Source organism: Schistocerca nitens, chromosome 1 (genome assembly GCF_023898315.1).
Source record: "Schistocerca nitens isolate TAMUIC-IGC-003100 chromosome 1, iqSchNite1.1, whole genome shotgun sequence".
NCBI classification, from domain to species: Eukaryota; Metazoa; Arthropoda; class Insecta; order Orthoptera; family Acrididae; genus Schistocerca; species Schistocerca nitens.
In genome coordinates this window covers 151865954-151886494 of record NC_064614.1, presented here as the reverse complement: position 1 = coordinate 151886494, position 20541 = coordinate 151865954, and the positions used below count along the sequence as shown (strand labels likewise).

General features: G+C 44.6%; 1 protein-coding gene across 1 annotated transcript in view; it reads right to left on the bottom strand.

Moving 5' to 3' along the window:
* LOC126243748 (caspase-1-like) overlaps positions 1–20541 on the bottom strand; it is a 140984-nt gene that overhangs the window by 16293 nt on the left and 104150 nt on the right. The window contains exon 5 of the mRNA XM_049948185.1: positions 7153–7270. Within this exon, the coding sequence (XP_049804142.1) occupies positions 7153–7270 (118 nt within the window). The remainder of the gene's footprint in view (positions 1–7152; positions 7271–20541) is intronic.

Below are 20541 nucleotides of genomic sequence, written 5' to 3'. Positions count from 1 at the left end.
CTTAGAACTGGGTTGCCATCTGAGCTCTTGACATTCATACAAGTGGTTCTCTTTTCTCCAAAGGCCTCTTTAATTTTCCTGTAGGCAGTATCTATCTTACCCCTAGTGAGACAAGCCTCTACATCCTTACATTTGTCCTCTAGCCATCCCTGCTTAGCCATTTTGCACTTGCTGTCGATCTCATTTTTGAGACGTTTGTATTCCTTTCTGCCTGCTTCATTTACTGCATTTTTATATTTTCTCCTTTCATCAATTAAATTCAATATTTCTCCTGTAACCCAAGGATTTCTATTAGCCCTCGTCTTTTTACCTACTTGATCCTCTGCTGCCTTCACTACTTCATCCCTCAGAGCTACCCATTCTTCTTCTACGGTATTTCTTTCCCCCATTCCTGTCAATTGTTCCCTTATGCTCTTCCTGAAACTCTCTACAACCTCTGGTTCTTTCAGTTTATCCAGGTCCCATCTCCTTAAATTCCCACCTTTTTGCAGTTTCTTCAGTTTCAATCTGCAGTTCATAACCAATAGATTGTGGTCAGAATCCACATCTGCCCCTGGAAATGTGTTACAATTTAAAACCGGGTTCCTAAATCTCTGTCTTACCATTATATAATCTATCTGATACCTTTTAGTATCTCCAGTATTCTTCCAGGTATACAACCTTCTTTTATGATTCTTGAACCAAGTGTTAGCTATGTATAAGTTATGCTCTGTGCAAAATTCTACAAGGCGGCTTCCTCTTTCATTTCTTCCCCCCAATCCATATTCACCTACTATGTTTCCTTCTCTCCCTTGTCCTACTGACGAATTCCAGTCACCCATGACTATTAAATTTTCGTCTCCCTTCACTACCTGAATAATTTCTTTTATCTCGTCATACATTTCATCAATTTCTTCATCATCTGCAGAGCTAGTTGGCATATAAACTTGTACCACTGTAGTAGGCGTGGGCTTCGTGTCTATCTTGGCCACAATAATGCGTTCACTATGCTGTTTGTAGTAGCTAACCCGCACTCCTATTTTTTTATTCATTATTAAACCTACTCCTGCATTACCCCTATTTGATTTTGTATTTATAACCCTGTAATCACCTGACCAAAAGTCTTGTTCCTCCTGCCACCGAACTTCACTAATTCCCACTATATCTAACTTTAACCTACCCATTTCCCTTTTTAAATTTTCTAACCTACCTGCCCGATTAAGGGATCTGACATTCCACGCTCCGATACGTAGAACTCCAGTTTTCTTTCTCCTGATAACGACGTCCTCTAGAGTAGTCCCCGCCCGGAGATCCGAATGGGGGACCATTTTACCTCCGGAATATTTTACCCAAGAGGACGACATCGTCATTTAATCATACAGTAAAGCTGCATGTCCTCGGGAAAATTTACGGCTGTAGTTTCCACTTGCTTTCAGCCGTTCGCAGTACCAGCACAGCAAGGCCGTTTTGGTTAATGTTACAAGGCCAGATCAGTCAATCATCCAGACTGTTGCCCCTGCAACTACTGAAAAGGCTGCTGCCCATCTTCAGGAACCACATGTTTGTCTGGCCTCTCAACAGATACCCCTCCGTTGTGGTTGCACCTACGGTACGGCCATCTGTATCGCTGAGGCACGCAAGCCTCCCCACCAACGGCAAGGTCCATGGTTCATGGGGGCATGGATGTTTAGACCAGTCCGCAGTTGATGGCATCATGGATGGTTAGATGCCATCAACTGCGGACTGGGCTGGCTATAAGCGTTCTGGAAGCCAAAAATGTTTCTCACTGCAAATGGCATGTGAACACCACTGATGATGATGTTTGGTTTTGTGGGGCGCTGAACTGCGCGGTTATCAGCGCCCATACCAATTCCCAACCTTTGCTCAGCTCAATCTCGCCACTTTCATGAATGATGATGAAATGATGAGGACAACACAAACACCCACTCATCTCGAGGCAGGTGAAAATCCCTGACCCCGCTGGATATCGAACCCCGTGAACACCACTGTTGATATACTGAGTGGCAAGATACAGCGATAAGGCACGTTAGAACCTGTTTTACGGTGATAGCTGGCAGCTACCATGTTGACGGACTTTGGCCATACGCAGTGCTGAGGGACGTTTTAGACACCAGATGTGTGATTATTTGGAGAGTCACATAGCATACAAAATACACACATCAAAAAAAGTTTTGCATCACCCCGGTTGACTGTGGATATTTTACCACAGAAACAGTCCCTTTGACTGTTCAGAGATGTCACTAAGCCCACCCAAAGGTGTAAACAACCATGCGTGAGCAACACTTATTAGACGGAGGGGGTCCGACAGCCGATCAGTTCCAGTCATTCCACCAGGAAGGAGGTATAAGGCTCGTGTTGTCTGTAGATCAACCATGCCTAGACGGTCAATACCGCGGATCTATCGTGTCCGCATTGTTACATTGTGCCAGGAAGGGCTCTCAACAAGGGAAGTGTCCAGGCGTCTCGGAGTGAAACAAAGTGATGTTGTTCGGACATGGAGGAAATACAGAGAGACAGGAACAGTCGATGACATGCGTCGCTCAGGCCGCCCAAGGGCCACTGCTGCAGTGGATGACCGCTACCTACGGATTATGGCTCGAAGGAACCAAGACAGCAACGCCACCATGTTGAATAATGCTTTTCGTGCATCCTCAGGATGTCGCCTTACGACTCAAACTGTGCGCATTAGGCTGCATGATGCGCAACTTCACTCCCGACGTCCATGGCGAAGTCCATCTTTGCAACCACGACCCCATGCAGCACGGTAGGGATGGGCCCAAAAACATGCCGAAAGGACCGCTCAGGATTGGCATCACGTTCGCTTCACCGATGAGTGCCGCATATGCCTTCAACCAGACAATCGTTGGAGACGTGTCTGGAGGCAACCGGGTCAGGCTGAATGCGGTAGACACACTCTCCAGCGAGTGCAGCGAGGTGGAGGTTCTCTGCTGTTTTGAGGTGCGATTATGTGAGGCTGACGTACGCCGCTGGTGGTCATGAAAGGCGCCGTAACGGCTGTACGATACGTGAATGCTATCCTCCGACCGTCAGTGCAAGCATATAGGCAGCATATTGACGAGACATTCGTCTTCACGGACGACGATTTGCGCCCCCATTGTGCACATCTTGTGAATGACTTCCTTCAGGATAACGACATCGCTCGACTAGAATGGCCAGCATGTTCTCCAGACATGAACCCTATCGAACATGCCTGGGATAGATTGAAACGGGGCTGTTAATGGACGACGTGACCCACCAACCACTGAGGGATCTACGCCGAATCGCCGTTGACGAGTGGGACAATCTGGACCACCAGTGCCTTGATGAACTTTTGGATAGTACGCCACGACGAATACACGCACTCATCAATGCAAGAGGACGTGCTACTGGGTATTAGTGGTACTGGTGTGTATAGAAATCTGGACCACCACCTCTGCAGGTGTCGCTGTATGGTGGTACAGCATGCAGTGTGTGGTTTTGGTGAGCAATAAAAAGGGCGGAAATGATGTTTATATTGATCTCTATGCCAATTTTCTGCACAGGTTTCGAAACTCTTGGAGCTGAGGTGATGCAAAACTTTTTTTGATGTGTTTATGATGTTGACTCACACAGATTAACGGCAGTACAGACAGCAACCACTTTTATGAGGAGTTTCAGAGCTAGCGGTACTGAGCTTCCTATCTATTCCACTTGCTGTACTTCAGAACGGCAATACTCAGTCACATTTGGCAAGGAATATGCAACATTCCTATGAAGAAAGATGGGTACCACTAGCTCACCGAGCTTCATATTGGCTTATAATGGCAGTCAGAAAACAGGTTTGCGTTATGATTGTTCTACAGCTCGTTTCTCACGATATTTCAGCAATCACCATTGATGTTTCATGGGCTCTAATAAAACCGCATGCCGGGACAAAATCCAGGGACAAATCCGTATCATCTTTAATTTAGTGTCACGACGTTCAAAGTCCACTATTCAAGCACCTGACGCCTTCACACGATAGTGAATGCTCGTAGTCATGCGTAATGTGTACCGTTGATTTCTTAAGAGCAATGCTGCTGAGCTAAACACAAAAACTACCACCAGGTAATATAGCAAAGCCTCCGAAACTCGTAATAACTGAACTATTAAATTTTAGGGATTGTTTTTATTATACTCAGTTATTTAAAGCATAATGTACAATTCCGTAATTACCGTCACTTGAATATTGTCATGAATCTAATATATATATGCGGTGTATAAAGGGAATTTCAGTGCATTTACCTTAGTTTTTTTAATGATTTCACAGATATTTTCCAATTAAAGTCACTTCCAAAGTATCAGAGAACATGACAATCGATGTGTGTGTGCCAGCCGAACTGGCCGTGCGGTTCTAGGCGCTACAGTCTGGAACCGAGCGATCGCTACGATCGCAGGTTCGAATCCTGCCTCGGGCATGGATGTGTGTGATGTCTAGGCGACTGATGACCTCAGAAGTTAAGTCGCATAGTGCTCAGAGCCATTTGAGCCAATTTGATCTGTGTGTGTTTCATTCCCAGTGAGGTACACAAATTTAATCTGTCATATGGCTAAGAATCAGCGTATGCTGTGCTTAGTGAAGAACCGGTAAACTCCCAATTCTTTAAAAAACCGAACTCCAATGTATAAAATAGCTTCAAACGTCTGATTGCTTTACAAATCATTCAGCGTGTTAAATATTTGACTTCAATCATGTAAGCGAGAAAAACTTAGGAAAGGCTTGAAATTATGTGTGAAGTTTGTTGGAAGTCGATAGATTCTCTCATTATGAGACACTCGATGAATACAGTGTGGATAGTTTGCGCTCCTTTTTAAGCAAAACCTAGATTTTCGTCCGTTTCAATGTGGCGTAGAAAGGTATAATTTTGCAGATACATTCAACTATATAAATATGGATACTGCCTGCAAAATATTTTGCGAATAGAATTAGTAGCAAAGAAGTAATAAATAAAAACGTTATGCCTGAGACTGAAATTTTACTGCGTGCCGTTTTATGGAAAAGTTAGTTTTTCAAGCATCTGACGTGGTATCTCCTGAACTAAGAGTCACAGAACAATATAATTTTGCAGGTACGCTGCAAACTGTGTTGCAGACACAGTGGTTGGTAAAGAATTAGCAATTTAAAATGTCATGGCTGCACAAACAGCGAAAACATAGTAAGCGATAAACTTTTTCCCTTCCATCTTTTTGTGTGTGGATGGGGGGAGGGCGGGAAGGGGGGGGGGAATGTCAGAGGGAAAATGTCTCATAAATGTTTGAAATTATGTGTAAAATTTGTTGGAAGTCGCGATGAGCTCTCATTCTTAAATGGTTCAAATGGCTCTGAGCACTATGGGACTTAACTTCTGAGGTCATCAGTCCCATAGAACTTAGAACTACTTAAACCTAACTAACCTAAGGACATCACACACATCCATGCCCGAGGCAGGTTCGAACCTGCGACCGTAGCGTCTCATTCTCAAATAACTCAAGATGTAATCGTGTTATTTGCGCAGCGGCAATTAGGCTACCGCAAGACAAACACACGGTTTATAATCGTAATACTTGTCTTATTGTGTTAAATTTTTAACATACACTACTGGCCATTAAAATTGCTACACCACGAGAATGACGTGCTACAGACGCGAAATTTAACCGACAGGAAGAAGATGCTGTGATATGCAAATGATTAGCTTTTCAGAGCATTCACAGAAGGTTGGCGCCGGCTGACATGAGGAAAGTTTTCAACACATTTCTCATACACAAACAGCACTTTACCGGCGTTACCTGGTGAAACGTTGTTGCGATGCCTCGTGTATGGTGCAGAAATACGTATCGTCATGTTTCCGACGTTGATGGGGTGGGATTGTAGCCTATCGCGATTGCGGTTTATCGTATCGCGACATTGCCGCTCGCGTCGGTCGAGATCCAAGACTGTTAGCAGAATATGGAATCGGTGGGTTCAGGGGGGTAATACGGAACGCCGTGCTGGATCCGAACGACCTCGTATCACTAGCAGTCGAGATGACAGGCATCTTATCCGCATGGCTGTAACGGATTGTGCAGCCACATATCGATCCCTGAGGACGTTTGCAAGAAAACAACCATCTGCACGAACAGTTCGACGACGTTTGCAGCAACGTGGACTATCAGCTCGGAGACAAAGGTTGCGGTTACCCTTGACGCTGCATCACAGATAGGAGCGCCTGCGATGGTGTACTCACCGACGAACCTGGCTGCACGAATGACAAAACGTCATTTTTTCAGATGAATCCAGGTTCTGTTTCCTGCATCATGATGGTCGCATCCGTGTTTGGCGACATCGCGGTGAACACGCATTGGAAGCGTGTATTCCTCATCGTCGTACTGGCGTATCACCCGGCGTGATGGTATGGGGTGCCATGGGTTACAAGTCTCGGTCACCTGTTGGTCGCATTGACGGCACTTCGAACAGTGGACGTTACATTTCAGATATGTTACGACCCGTGGCTCTACCCTTCATTCGATCCCTGCGAAACCCCACATTTCAGCAGGATAATGCACGACCGCATGTTGCAGGTACTGTACGGGCCTTTCTGGACACAGAAACTGTTAGACTGCTGCCCTCGCCAGCACATTCTCCAGATCTCATACCATTTGAAAATGTCTGGTCAATGGTGGCCGAGCAACTGGCTCGTCACAATACGCCAGTCACTACGTGGTATCGTGTTGAAGCTGCATGGGCAGCTGTACCTTTTCACGCCATCCAAGCTCTGTTTGACTCAATGTCCAGGCGTATCAAGGCCGTTATTACGGCCAGAGGTGGTTGTTCTGGGTACTGATCTCTCAGATTCTATGCACCCAAATTGCGTGAAAATGTAATCACATGTCAGTTCTAGTATAATATATTCGGCCAATGAATATCCGTTTATCATCTGCATTTCTTCTTGGTGTAGCAATTTTAATGGCCAGTAGTGTAACATTATACCTTTTAGCGAATGGATTATGACAGCGTTTTAATTTTTTAAATTCACGCAAATATTACAAATCTAAACTCTGTTGCTCCTGGGAACGACTGAATAGACAGCCTGCGCCTAGTATCGGGTTCCGAGACAGCGATTTAGAAAGATAGATCTTCCATTGTTTCAAACGAAAATGGTCCAGTTCGTGACATACCTTCAAATGCAGAGTACGAGACTAGTATGTCGGCGTAAGAACCATGGCCCGCGTCCGGGGGGTCGCTAATGATGTTGCTGATGTTCACGCCGAGATCAAGGCCCCGTCCTCTACTTGCCTGCAACAAAAAACAGTTCAGCCAAAATTTATAGCGTAAGCAGGTGATCTGTTGATTTGCAGCATGTAACAGAGAGGATATTGACGCTCAGTCGTTTTTACAACATGTTATTCATTCTTTACATTGAACAAGCAATATAGAAAAACCAGAGAGAAATTCGGGAAATGAATTACAGTATAGAGAGAAGAAACAAAAAATTTAAGGTTGGCCGATGGTACTGCAGTTCTTTTAGAGATAGCAGAGGCGTAGCAAAATCGTTTGAATGGAATGGATAGTGTCTTGAAAAAGAAGTTATAAGATGAACATCAACAAAAGCAAATCGTGGTGTAACCTCCCCCTCACTTATCGACCTTAATGACAGTAAAAATTAAACCGCGTGTACCTAATGGAAATTTGGGAAAAGCAATCGTCACCGAAGTTAACCTGTCGGTAAAGAGGGAGGAAAGGGTTACATCTAAATGAAAGGACAAATTCAAATGAAATTGGTGGAAATTAATTTTGAAAGGGGTAAAGTTAATAAAGTAAGTAAATGTGCGGTCGTTACGTTAACGATTAAGTGGCGTTAATTAGATATTTGACATTTGGGGAAAATTACGGTCGCCAGTCCTATGGACAACTACTGTAATAACTGAAAATGAAAGATTAATGCACATATAATTAGCACTAAAAGCGTGGCAACTGAAGGTTGACACGTGTTGTGTGAAAACTGAATGTTTGTCAGAAGTAATAAATTTCGCTACACTCTGACTTAATTTAGCAAAAGAATTAATAAAACCAGAAAATTGGAAGTTAATTTAGTGACTGAAATTAATAGTGAACTTTGTTTCTGAAGCACTACGAAATTCAATAAAATAAGGTTAGTCTTGCGCTACCTCAACAATCATTTCAAAAGCTACTTGAATCTACGTTATTTAGAAATAAGAGATTTAACTTTGAATTTGAATTAAATGAGTCTGAACAATTAACAATAGTAAAATTTAGTACGTACCAAGCTGAGCTGCAGTCACAGGTAAGCTAAAATATGGTAACAAAACTCACACTCTTAATTTCTGCTTGTGTAATATAAATATTGTAGCCAGCTATGAATACTTTAACTGAACTTTGAAATTATGCAACCGTTTGAAAAGCTGAGGTCTGCCATACAGTTCTAAAACTTGACGTGCTTTTAGTCTTGCTTGTTGGTTGATTGAAGGTTTGAAGTCGTCGATCGAGGAGGTGACGACAGTCACTCACTGTCGGCCGTCGCTGTTGCAGAAGCTGAATGTTGGCGCGCCTCCTTCTCGACACTGTCACCAGGCGAAACGGGCTCTTGATGTGTGCCAGCTAATGTTTCCCGTCCGCGACACCGTGTCAGAAACTATCATAGCAAGTCGAGCGCAATTACATGCTGTCAGACCCCGAGAGCGCGGCAAATCTACATCTACATCCATACTCCGCAAGCCACCTGACGGTGTGTGGCGTAGCGTCACACAACACACCTGCTCCACCGCCCTATTCCAGCCAGACTCTCTCTGCCCGCGCTCCATGTGGCAGAGTTAACACTACCAAAGATCCTAAATACTTTGGTTCTCCACATGACCTATCGATGTAATCGTTCGATAGCATAGTTTTCCCTAGGCCAGACCCAGCGTAAAAATAAATAATATTTACAAAACAAACCAATCATACATCGACATAAATGCATATATATATATATATATATATATATATATATATATATATATATATATATATATATATATATAATTACAATACATAAAGACACAGAAATGTCATATCTTCAGGTAACAAAACAAGGAAAAAATTTATAGTACAATAGATGGAAATAGGAGGATATGCATTTCCGTCGTTACAGTCGGTAATGGAATGTTGTTGAATTAAATGAGGTGGTGATGAGAGAATTACATGCTGAAGGCTCTGTGAGTAGATCGAATAAGTAATGAATTACATAGGGGAAAAATAGATGTATGACACAACTGGTCTAAAGCAAGGATTAATTCGACAGAACACTTTCTTTGGTATCAAGGAGTAGTTAATTTGGTAATGGAGGGAACTCTGTGGGGAAAAACTGTTACAGAGAAACCGTGGTTTGACTACAGGAAACACGTTGAAATGTATGTTGATTACAAAATGGTTCAAATAAATGTCTCTGAGCACTATGGGACTTAACATCTGTGGTCACCAGTCCCCTAGAACTTAGAACTACTTAAACCTAACTAACCTAAGGACATCACACACATCCATGCCCAAGGCAGGATTCGAACCTGTGACCGCAGCGTCACACGGTTCCAGACTGAAGCGCCTAGAACCGCACGGCTACAACGGCCGGCTGTAGATTGCAGTAACAGTACAGAGTTGAAGCGATTTTCTCAGGACGGACTAGCGTGACAGCTGCATCAAGATCACAACAACAACACCAGTAACACAGAAAAATTAATTTTTTCCAACATCTCACTGCGAGAAATCTGTCGTTACAGATGCATGCGCCAATACCAAGTCGACCTTCATTTATTATTTCGTATGATCAAAGGCTAATAAGTTTTCTTCAATCTTTATTCTTGATTTAAATAAGGACTAGTGCTGACATTCCCTACGTAAAGTTCTCTGCCTCGTGGTGACTGGGTGTTGTGTGATGTCCTTAGGTTAGTTAGGTTTAAGTAGTTCTAAGTTCTAGGGGACTGATGACCATAGATGTTAAGTCCCACAGTGCTCAGAACCATTTGAAACATTTGCACCCTATGTAAAGACAGAAGCCTAGGTGGATGGGCTGTATGCCGTGAAGCGAGCCACTAGCCAAGTGTTGCGCCTGGCCGTCCACCAGCCACTACTTTCTCCTGATGCTTACCATAACCAGGAGCATTTCAACATGCAGGCACAACAAAAAGTCCACTATGCCGAGTATAAATATTGGTCATTAGGCCAGGTTCGTCATCGGTCACTGACGCCAGGGCGTCATCCTGACTTGACCACCTGCTAGGGGTGCAACCGCAGCCTGATGGAACAACCGGAATGAGGACCACCCAGCCACCTAACCAATGGCTGACTGCCAGCCACGGTCTGCCAGCTGCCGGTCTGGGGTTTGTTCCCTGGATGTCTGCACTCGTCAGTTGCCACGGCTGTGCGGGCGGCTGCATCAGCTCTGAAGTTGCTCACCCACAACTGGGACCACTGACTACACAAGGTCGTCTCAGAACTTAGTCACACTGAGCCTAACAGTAGATAGCATCATACGACAATGCTTCATGCTGCTGATCTTTAGGTAATGTCCACCTTCTAAGCACCGTCACGTGAGAGCTTGGGCTTGTAATACACTACTGGCCATTAAAATTGCTACACCACGAAGATGACGTACTACAGACGCGAAATTTGACCGACAGGAAGAAAATTCTGGGATTTGTTTATGATTAGCTTTTCAGAGCATTCACACAAGGTTGGCGCCGGTGGCGACACATACAACGTGCTGACATGAGGAAAGTTTCCAACCGATTTCTCATACACAAACAGCACTTGACCGGCGTTGCCTGGTGAAACGTTGTTGTGATGCCTCGTAAGGAGGAAAATTCACACCATCACATTTCCGACTTTAATAAAGGCCGGATTGTAGCCTATCGCGATTGCGGTTTATCGTATCGCGATATTGCTGCTCGCGTTGGTCGAGATCCAATGACTGTTAGCAGAATATGGAACCGGTGGGTTCATGAGGGTAATACGGAATGCCGTGCTGGATCCCAACAGCCTCGTATCGCTAGCAGTCGAGATGGCAGGCATCTTATCCTCATTGCTGTAACTGATCGTGCAGCCACGTCTCGATCCTTGAGTCAACACATGAGGACGTTTGCAAGACAACAACTATCTACACGAACAGTTCGACGACGTTTGCAGCAGCATGGACTATCAGCTCGGAGACCATGGCTGCGGTTACCCTTCACGCTGCATCACAGACAGGAGCGTCTGTGGTGGTGTACTCAACGACGAACCTGGCTGCACGAATGGCAAAACATCATTTTTTCGGATGAATCCAGGTTCTGTTTACAGCATCATGATGGTCGCATCCGTGTTTGGCGACATCGCGGTGAACGCACATTGGAAGCGTGTATTCGTCATGGTCATACTGGCATATCAGCCGGTGTGATGGTATGGGGTGTCATTGGTTACACGTCTCGGTCACCTCTTGTTCGTATTGACGGCATTTTGAACAGTGGACGTTAAATTTCAGGTGTGTTACGACCCGTGGCTCTACCTTTCATTCGATCCCTGTGAAACTGTACATTTCAGCATGATAAAGCACGATCGCATGTTGCAGGTCCTGTACGGGCCTTTCTGGATACAGAAAATGTTCGACTGCTGTCCTGGCCAGCACATTCTCCAGATCTCACACCAATTGAAAACGTCTGGTCAGGGGTGGCCGAGCAACTGGCTCGTCACAATACGCCAGTCACTACTCTTGATGAACTGTGGTATCGTTTTGAAGCTGCATGGGTAGCTGTACCTGTACACGCCATCCAAGCTCTGTTTGACTCAATGTCCAGGTGTATCAAGGCCGTTATTACGGCCAGAGGTGGTTGTTCTGGGTACTGCTTTCTCAGGATCTATGCACCCAAATTGCGTGAAGATGTAATCACATGTCATTTCTAGTACAATATATTTGTCCAATGAATACATATGAGCAGCTTCTCACTCATTCTTATCCGCCACTCTCCACCCTCAGTGATGTCAGAAATATTGATGGAGACGGCAATAGTGATTCGACATTTGCAGCATCGAGGAGCAACGATGGCAAGAGCAATGGAAGGTAACAAGTAAGTTACTAACTCTAGTTTTCTGTTTGTGCTTGCATGGTGATTACCCTTCCCCTCCTTTGGGTATTGTTCATTTGTGCTTTTGGTAGTAACAGACAGTAATCAAAATGGCGCCAGAGTAAAAGGTTTCAGCGATCAAGATCCGTACCCAAAGACTGGAAAGCTGCACAGGTCACACCAATATTCAAGGAAGGTAGTAGGAGTAATCCACTAAATTACAGGCCCGTATCGTTAACGTCGATATGCATCAGGATTTTAGAACATACACTCCTGGAAATGGAAAAAAGAACACATTGACACCGGTGTGTCAGACCCACCATACTTGCTCCGGACACTGCGAGAGGGCTGTACAAGCAATGATCACACGCACGGCACAGCGGACACACCAGGAACCGCGGTGTTGGCCGTCGAATGGCGCTAGCTGCGCAGCATTTGTGCACCGCCGCCGTCAGTGTCAGCCAGTTTGCCGTGGCATACGGAGCTCCATCGCAGTCTTTAACACTGGTAGCATGCCGCGATAGCGTGGACGTGAACCGTATGTGCAGTTGACGGACTTTGAGCGAGGGCGTATAGTGGGCATGCGGGAGGCCGGGTGGACGTACCGCCGAATTGCTCAACACGTGGGGCGTGAGGTCTCCACAGTACATCGATGTTGTCGCCAGTGGTCGGCGGAAGGTGCACGTGCCCGTCGACCTGGGACCGGACCGCAGCGACGCACGGATGCACGCCGAGACCTTAGGAACCTACGCAGTGCCGTAGGGGACCGCACCGCCACTTCCCAGCAAATTAGGGACACTGTTGCTCCTGGGGTATCGGCGAGGACCATTCGCAACCGTCTCCATGAAGCTGGGCTACGGTCCCGCACACCGTTAGGCCGTCTTCCGCTCACGCCCCAACATCGTGCAGCCCGCCTCCAGTGGTGTCGCGACAGGCGTGAATGGAGGGACGAATGGAGACGTGTCGTCTTCAGCGATGAGAGTCGCTTCTGCCTTGGTGCCAATGATGGTCGTATGCGTGTTTGGCGCCGTGCAGGTGAGCGCCACAATCAGGACTGCATACGACCGAGGCACACAGGGCCAACACCCGGCATCATGGTGTGGGGAGCGATCTCCTACACTGGCCGTACACCACTGGTGATCGTCGAGGGGACACTGAATAGTGCACGGTACATCCAAACCGTCATCGAACCCATCGTTCTACCATTCCTAGACCGGCAAGGGAACTTGCTGTTCCAACAGTCCGCATGTATCCCGTGCCACCCAACGTGCTCTAGAAGGTGTAAGTCAACTACCCTGGCCAGCAAGATCTCCGGATCTGTCCCCCATTGAGCATGTTTGGGACTGGATGAAGCGTCGTCTCACGCGGTCTGCACGTCCAGCACGAACGCTGGTCCAACTGAGGCGCCAGGTGGAAATGGCATGGCAAGCCGTTCCACAGGACTACATCCAGCATCTCTACGATCGTCTCCATGGGAGAATAGCAGCCTGCATTGCTGCGAAAGGTGGATATACACTGTACTAGTGCCGACATTGTGCATGCTCTGTTGCCTGTGTCTATGTGCCTGTGGTTCTGTCAGTGTGATCATGTGATGTATCTGACCCCAGGAATGTGTCAATAAAGTTTCGCCTTCCTGGGACAATGAATTCACGGTGTTCTTATTTCAATTTCCAGGAGTGTATATTGTGTTCGAACATCATGAATTACCTCGAAGGAAACGGTCTATTGACACACAGTCAACATTGGTTTAGAAAACATCTTTCTTGTGAAACACAACTAGCTCTTTATTCTCATGAAGTGCTGAGTGCTATTGACAAGGGATTTCAGATCGATTCCGTATTCCTGGATTACGGGAAGGGTTTTGACACTGTACCACACAAGCGGATCGTAGTAAACGTGCTTATGGAATGTCGTCTCAGTTATGTGACTGGATTTGCGATTTCCTGTCAGAGAGGTCACAGTTCGTAGTAATTGACGAAAAGTCATCGAGTAAAACAGAAGTGATTTCTGGCGTTCCCCAAGGTAGCGTTGTAGGCCCTTTGCTGTTCCTTATCTATATAAACGATTTGGGAAACAATCTGAGCAGCCGTATCCGGTTGTTTACAGATGACGCTGTCGTTTATCGCCTAATACAGTCATCAGAAGATCAAAACAAACTGCAAAACGAGTTAAAAAAATATCTGAATGGTGCGAAAAGTGGCAGTTGACCCTAAATAACGAAAACTATGAGGTCACCCACAGGAGTACTAAAAGGAACTCGTTAAACTTCGGTTACACGATAAATCAGTCTAATCTAAAAGCCGTAAATTCAACCATATACCTAGATATTACAATTACGAACAACTTAAACTGGAAGGAACACATAGAAAATGTTGTGGGGAAGGCTAACCAAAGACTGCGCCGGCCCGGGTGGTCGAGCGGTTCTAGGCGCTACAGTCTGGAACCGCGCGACCGCTACGGTCGCAGGTTCGAATCCTGCCTCGGGCATGGGTGTGTGTGATGTCATTAGGTTAGTTAGGTTTAAGTAGTTCTAAGTTATAGGGGACTGATGACCTCAGATGTTAAGTCCCATAGTGCTCAGGGCCATTTGAACCATTTAACCAAAGGCTGCGTTTTGTTGGCAGGACACTTAGAAAATGTAACAGACCTACTAAGGAGACTGCCTACACTACGCTTGTCCGTCCTCTTTTAGAATGCTGCTGCGCGGTGTGGGATCCTTACCAGGTAGGAGTGACGGAGTACATCGTAAAAGTTCAAAGAATGGCAGCACGTTTTGTATTATCACGAAATATGAGAGAGAGTGTCACAGAAAATGTGGTGTCACCGCCAGACACCACACTTGCTAGGTGGTAGCCATTAAGTCGGCCGCGGTCCGTTAGTATACGTCGGACCCGCGAGTCACCACTGTCAGTGATTGCAGACCGAGCGCCGCCACACGGCAGGTCTAGAGAGACTCACTAGCACTCGCCCCAGTTGTACAGCCGACTTTTCTACCGATGGTTCACCGTCTATATACTTTCTCATTTGCAGAGACGACAGTTTAGCATAGCCTTCAGCTACGTCATTTGCAACGACCTAGCAAGGCGCCATATTCTTCAAGAATGTATTCTGAACTGATAATATTGTGAATCATGTACCGTCCAGAGCGACGTTCATCATTAATCGATTAAAGTTAAGTATCAAACTAATTACGTCCACTTTCTGAATTCTAATTCCTTGTCATGTTCCAGACCTCACGTCAGTATAGTCCTTCCCTCCTCACCCCAGCCTGCGCGAGCTATAACGCGTGCATTTCGGCCTCCACTAGTAACACGTACTGGCTCTTCTGCCAATACAACAGAAATGATACAGGGTTTGGGCTGGAAATCATTAAAAGATAGGCGTTTTTCGTTGCGACAAAACCTTCTCCCGAAATTCCAGTCACCAGATTTCTCCTCAGAATGCGAAAATATTTTGCTGACACCGACCTACATAGGGCGGATCGATCACCACGACAAAATAAGGGAAATCAGAGCTCGTACGGAAAGATACAGGTGTTCGTTCTTTCCGCGCGCTATACGAGATTGGAATAATAGAGAATTGTGAAGGTGGTTCGATGAAGCCTCTGCCAGGCACTTAAATGTGATTTGCAGAGTATCCATGTAGATGTAGATATAGATCTGTATCAGGTTGCTCAAATGCAAGCTGATAATTAAGAGTTACATAAGGAACTTGGAAGTCTTGAGGAGAACAGAAGGGAACAGTCTGCATATGACGTGCCCCTCCCCTCCCCCCCCCCCCCTCCAGCGCTGTTCTGGAGACCAGTGCCGCTTATTAAGGAACGCTTTTTCGCTTAGCTCAGAGGAAGATATTTTTACTTTTATAGACAACTTACCGACAGCTGAAAAATTTGGATAGGGGGCAGGTGGTTTGGAATGAAGTACAGCTGCTAAGTATGACTCGATTAAAGCTGTCAGGGGTTGCGAGGTCGCATGTAATGGGCCGCTAAAAAGTTGCTATACAACTTCTAGGAGCAGTTGGTGGAACGGTGCAGAAGTTTTATAGCGAACTCTTTACTGGTACAGTGCAGAGAGACGGAGAGTCTGTAGACCTGTAGACTTTTTTTTCGATCAAATCAGGAAACTGAAAGTCAACACGCAACATCACCAACAGGCTCATTCAAAAGGAAGCAGAACAGAGGAGGTTAGACAGTTTTTTGTGGAATTTGTAAGCCGAAATTTCACATAAGGCACGAGTGGAGTTCCCACAGATCTTGAATGAAGGAGTAACAACTGCAGAGTGTCAGCGGAGACTAATACAGTGACCAGGAAAACTAAAGGAACGTGGTCTTTATAGAGGAAAAGGTCTGCTTTCATTGTGGTGAAGTTGTTCACAGTTGGCGAAATCGCAGAAAACCTCAGTGCGGTAAATGTTAGAAAGCTGGTCAGTCAGCATGACCGAGAATGTTTGCTTAGGTTTCCACAAGCTCAAGGAAGATGGTCTCTGGACAGAGCCCATGTCCTTGCATTAAGCTGAAACGGGAGCGGTGCGGCCACTGTGCAGTGTTCTCAGTAATTGGGAATACAGGGTATCTGAGTGCTGGATCACTTGCAGACTATTTCTTAATCAGGTTTGCAGGAACAAGGCCATGTAAATTTTTACTGGATATGGGATCAAATAGCAAGGCAAGGTGTACCTAATATGAGAAACGTGATCCGCCTCATTGGGGATTGAGTGGAAGAGGTGCGGGTAGTATTGATTAGCTTACTTCGGCGCGGATGACTTCCAGGATTGAATGGAACTACTTCCTCGTATTGGCATACTTGGACTGGATTTCACAGGAAAGCATTAGGCCGAAGTCGTTTTGGAACAGCTTACATTATAGCTAGGTGGGACATCATTTTGTGTAGATTTTACTGCCAGAAAAACGGTAATGACACCTGGTATGTCCCAAATGTTGGTAAAAACCATGTTAACTAGACGCAAAGTCCCGTACACTCGACGCGAAGTATATAACACCGAAAGGTACACAGAAGTTAGTGTGGGTGGATGTGGAGCGTATTTAACAGTAAATACGTTATGTGTAGACTTAGAGAAAGCTTTCGACAATGTTGACTGGAATACTCTCTTTCAAATTCTGAAGGTGGCAGGGGTAAAATACAGGGAGCGAAAGGCTATTTACAATTTGTACAGAAACCAGATGGCAGTTATAAGAGTCGATGGGCAAGAAAGGGAAGCAGTGGTTGGGAAGGGAGTGAGACAGGGTTGTAGACTGTCCCCGATGTTATTCAATCTGTATATTGAGCAAGCAGTAAAGGAAACAAAAGAAAAATTCGGAGTAGGTATTAAAGTCCATGGAGAAGAAATAAAAACGTTGATATTCGCCGATGACATTGTAATTCTGTCAGAGACAGCAAAGGACTTGGAAGAGCAGTTGAACGGAATGGACAGTGTCTTGAAAGGAGGATACAAGATGAACATCAACAAAAGCAAAACGAGGATAATGGAATGTAGTCGAATTAAGTCGGGTGATGCTGAGGGAATTAGATTAGGAAATGAGACACTTAAAGTAGTAAAGGAGTTTTGCTATTTGGGGAGCAAAATAACTGATGATGGTCGAAGTAGAGAGGATATAAAATGTAGACTGGCAATGGCAAGGAAAGCGTTTCTGAAGAAGAGAAATTTGTTAACATCGAGTATAGATTTAAGTGTCAGGAAGTCGTTTCTGAAATTATTTGTATGGAGTGTAGCCATGTATGGAAGTGAAACATGGACGATAAATAGCTCAGAAAAGAAGAGAACAGAAGCTTTCGAAATGTGGTGCTACAGAAGAATGCTGAAGATTAGATGGGTAGATCACATAACTAATGAGGAGGTATTGAATAGAATTGGGGAGAAGAGGAGTTTGTGGCACAACTTGACAAGAAGAAGGGACCGGTTGGTAGGACATGTTCTGAGGCATCAAGGGATCACAAATTTCGCATTGGAGGGCAGCGTGGAGGGTAAAAATCGTAGAGGGAGACCAAGAGATGAATACACTAAGCAGATTCAGAAGGATGTAGGTTGCAGTAAGTACTCGGAGATGAAGAAGCTTGCACAGGATAGAGTAGCATGGAGAGCTGCATCAAACCAGTCTCAGGACTGAAGACAACAACAACAACAACGTTATGTGTAGTTGACTCTTTGTCAGAAAACGAAGAACTGGAAGAATCACAGTGCTTTGTACGCCATAATTCGTTGTATGTACACGAGAGTGAGGGGACCTACCTAGCGCCATCATATTTTTGGCCTATGGAAGTACAGCCATACAAGATGAAATAATAGCCAGTCTCATGGTATTAAAGTAAGATGAATGAGACAGAAATTACAGTTTAAAGTGTTCTACGTAGGGTCAGGCTGCTAGTTAAAGCACAATGTTTGGGAAAGTATCATATTAGCAAGCAAAGGATGGGAAGGTAATTGAAGAACTATTGTTGGACTACGAAAAGTTATGCATCACTCATGGACCGTGTAAAAAACGCAACATAGGATTTTGTAATTGAAAAAGTGTCATGATGATCTCTCCGTTGGCAAAAGATTTCAGACTAGTCCATCAATCGGATCTCTGGGATGAGACTGCCAAAGGGGAGTTAATCATGAGAGTAAGATTTAATGACCAACGAAAGGGTAACGTTCTACGAATTAATCAGAAATTTGAACGTGTTGTGGAAGTTAGAAAATCTTAAAAGGGAAATGCTGAAGCTTAGTCTAGATAGGAAGGGATTCAGTCAAATGAAATAGAAAGAAGTCAAGGATCTCAAGTCAGACGAATGTATGAGAATTTCTACAGCAGCAGAAAATAGTATAACCGGAGTTGTATTTATTATGAATAGGAAGATAGGGCACAGAGTAAGTCACTGCGAACAGTTCAGTGACGGGGTTGTTCCCGTGACAATCGACAGCAAACCAACATCGTCAACAATAGTTCAGGTGTATGTACCGACGGCGCAAGCTGAAGATGAAGAGACAAGAAGGTCTATGAGGATACTGAACGGTTAATTTATTACGTAATGGGAGATGAAAATCTAATAGTCATGAGGGACTCGAATGCGGTTGTATGTGAAGGAGGTGAAGAAACGGCTACGGGAGAGTATGGTTTTGGTACTAGGAGTGAATAAGGAGAAAGACTAACTGTGTTTTGCAGTAAATTGCAGATGGTAACAGCGAATACTCTGTTCAGTAATGACAAGAAGAGGGGGTATGCTTGGAAAAGGCCAGGAGGTACAGGAAGATACATCGTAGTCAGGCACAGATTCCTAACTAAGATATTGGATTGTAAGGGATACCGAGAAGCAGAGACAGATTGAGATCACCATTTAGAAATGACGAAGAGTAGGCTGAAGTTTAATGGACTTCAGTATTTTAAACATAGCTGCACAACAGCAACGGTTCCACGTAATAAAATTATAAACAGCCGACCAGTTGCAATGGATAAAGAATTCTTTACCTAGGTTTCAACAAATTTAAATTTGTCTTCTTCAGAAGGTGGCCTAAGGACAATGAACATCATAGCTTACATTAGAAAGGTATGAAACTTAAGTCAAGACTAGATTTTAACACAAATTAGAGAGCTCTTGCATTACAAAAATATGAGTCGTTCGTCGTTCTCATATTTTTGTAATGCAAGAGCTCTCTAATTTGTGTTAAAATCTAGTCTTGACTTAAGTTTCATACCTTTCTAATGTAAGCTATGATGTTCATTGTCCTTAGGCCACCTTCTGAAGAAGACAAATTTAAATTTGTTGAAACCTAGGTAAAGAATTCTTTATCCATTGCAACTGGTCGGTTGTTTATAATTTTATTATTTAATGGACTTGTCAGAAAGTATCAATGCACGAAAAGGTGAGATACGGAAGTACTAGTAATGAAGAGGTACGCTTGACATTCTTTGAGGATTCTGATATTGTGATAATGATTAGCTCAGCAGGTAGTGGAGTTGAAGAGGAATGGGGATCTTTAAAAATAGAAAACACAAAACTTGGAAATAAAAACGTATGTACAAAGAAATAAAATGAAAAAATTATGAGACTTTACCAGTCTCATACAAATATGATTTTATGTATATAGACTGAAGTGGCGAGTGAAAATTTGTACCTTGGCCGGAAATCGAACCTGGGTCTTCCGCTTGCTAGGCAGGTGCCTTGGACACTAAGTTAGCTTAGTGGCCAACGCACCTTCCTACTAAGCAGGAGACTTGGTTTCGATTCCCGACCTTGGTACAAATCTTCACTTGCCGCTTCAGTCTGTATACATAAAATCATCTGTATGGGACTAGTACAGTCTCTGAAATTGTGTAATTTCATTTGTATACGTACGTGCACCTGGGTTTCAGGCTGGATCGCCCATTTGCCCTCGATGCTGCGGTGTTATTCCAGAACATGGAGAGTCTCGGCAATTATGTTCATGTCTAAGGGAGAATATAAAGTAGACTGGAGCAGCAGCGAAAATTTGGATCGG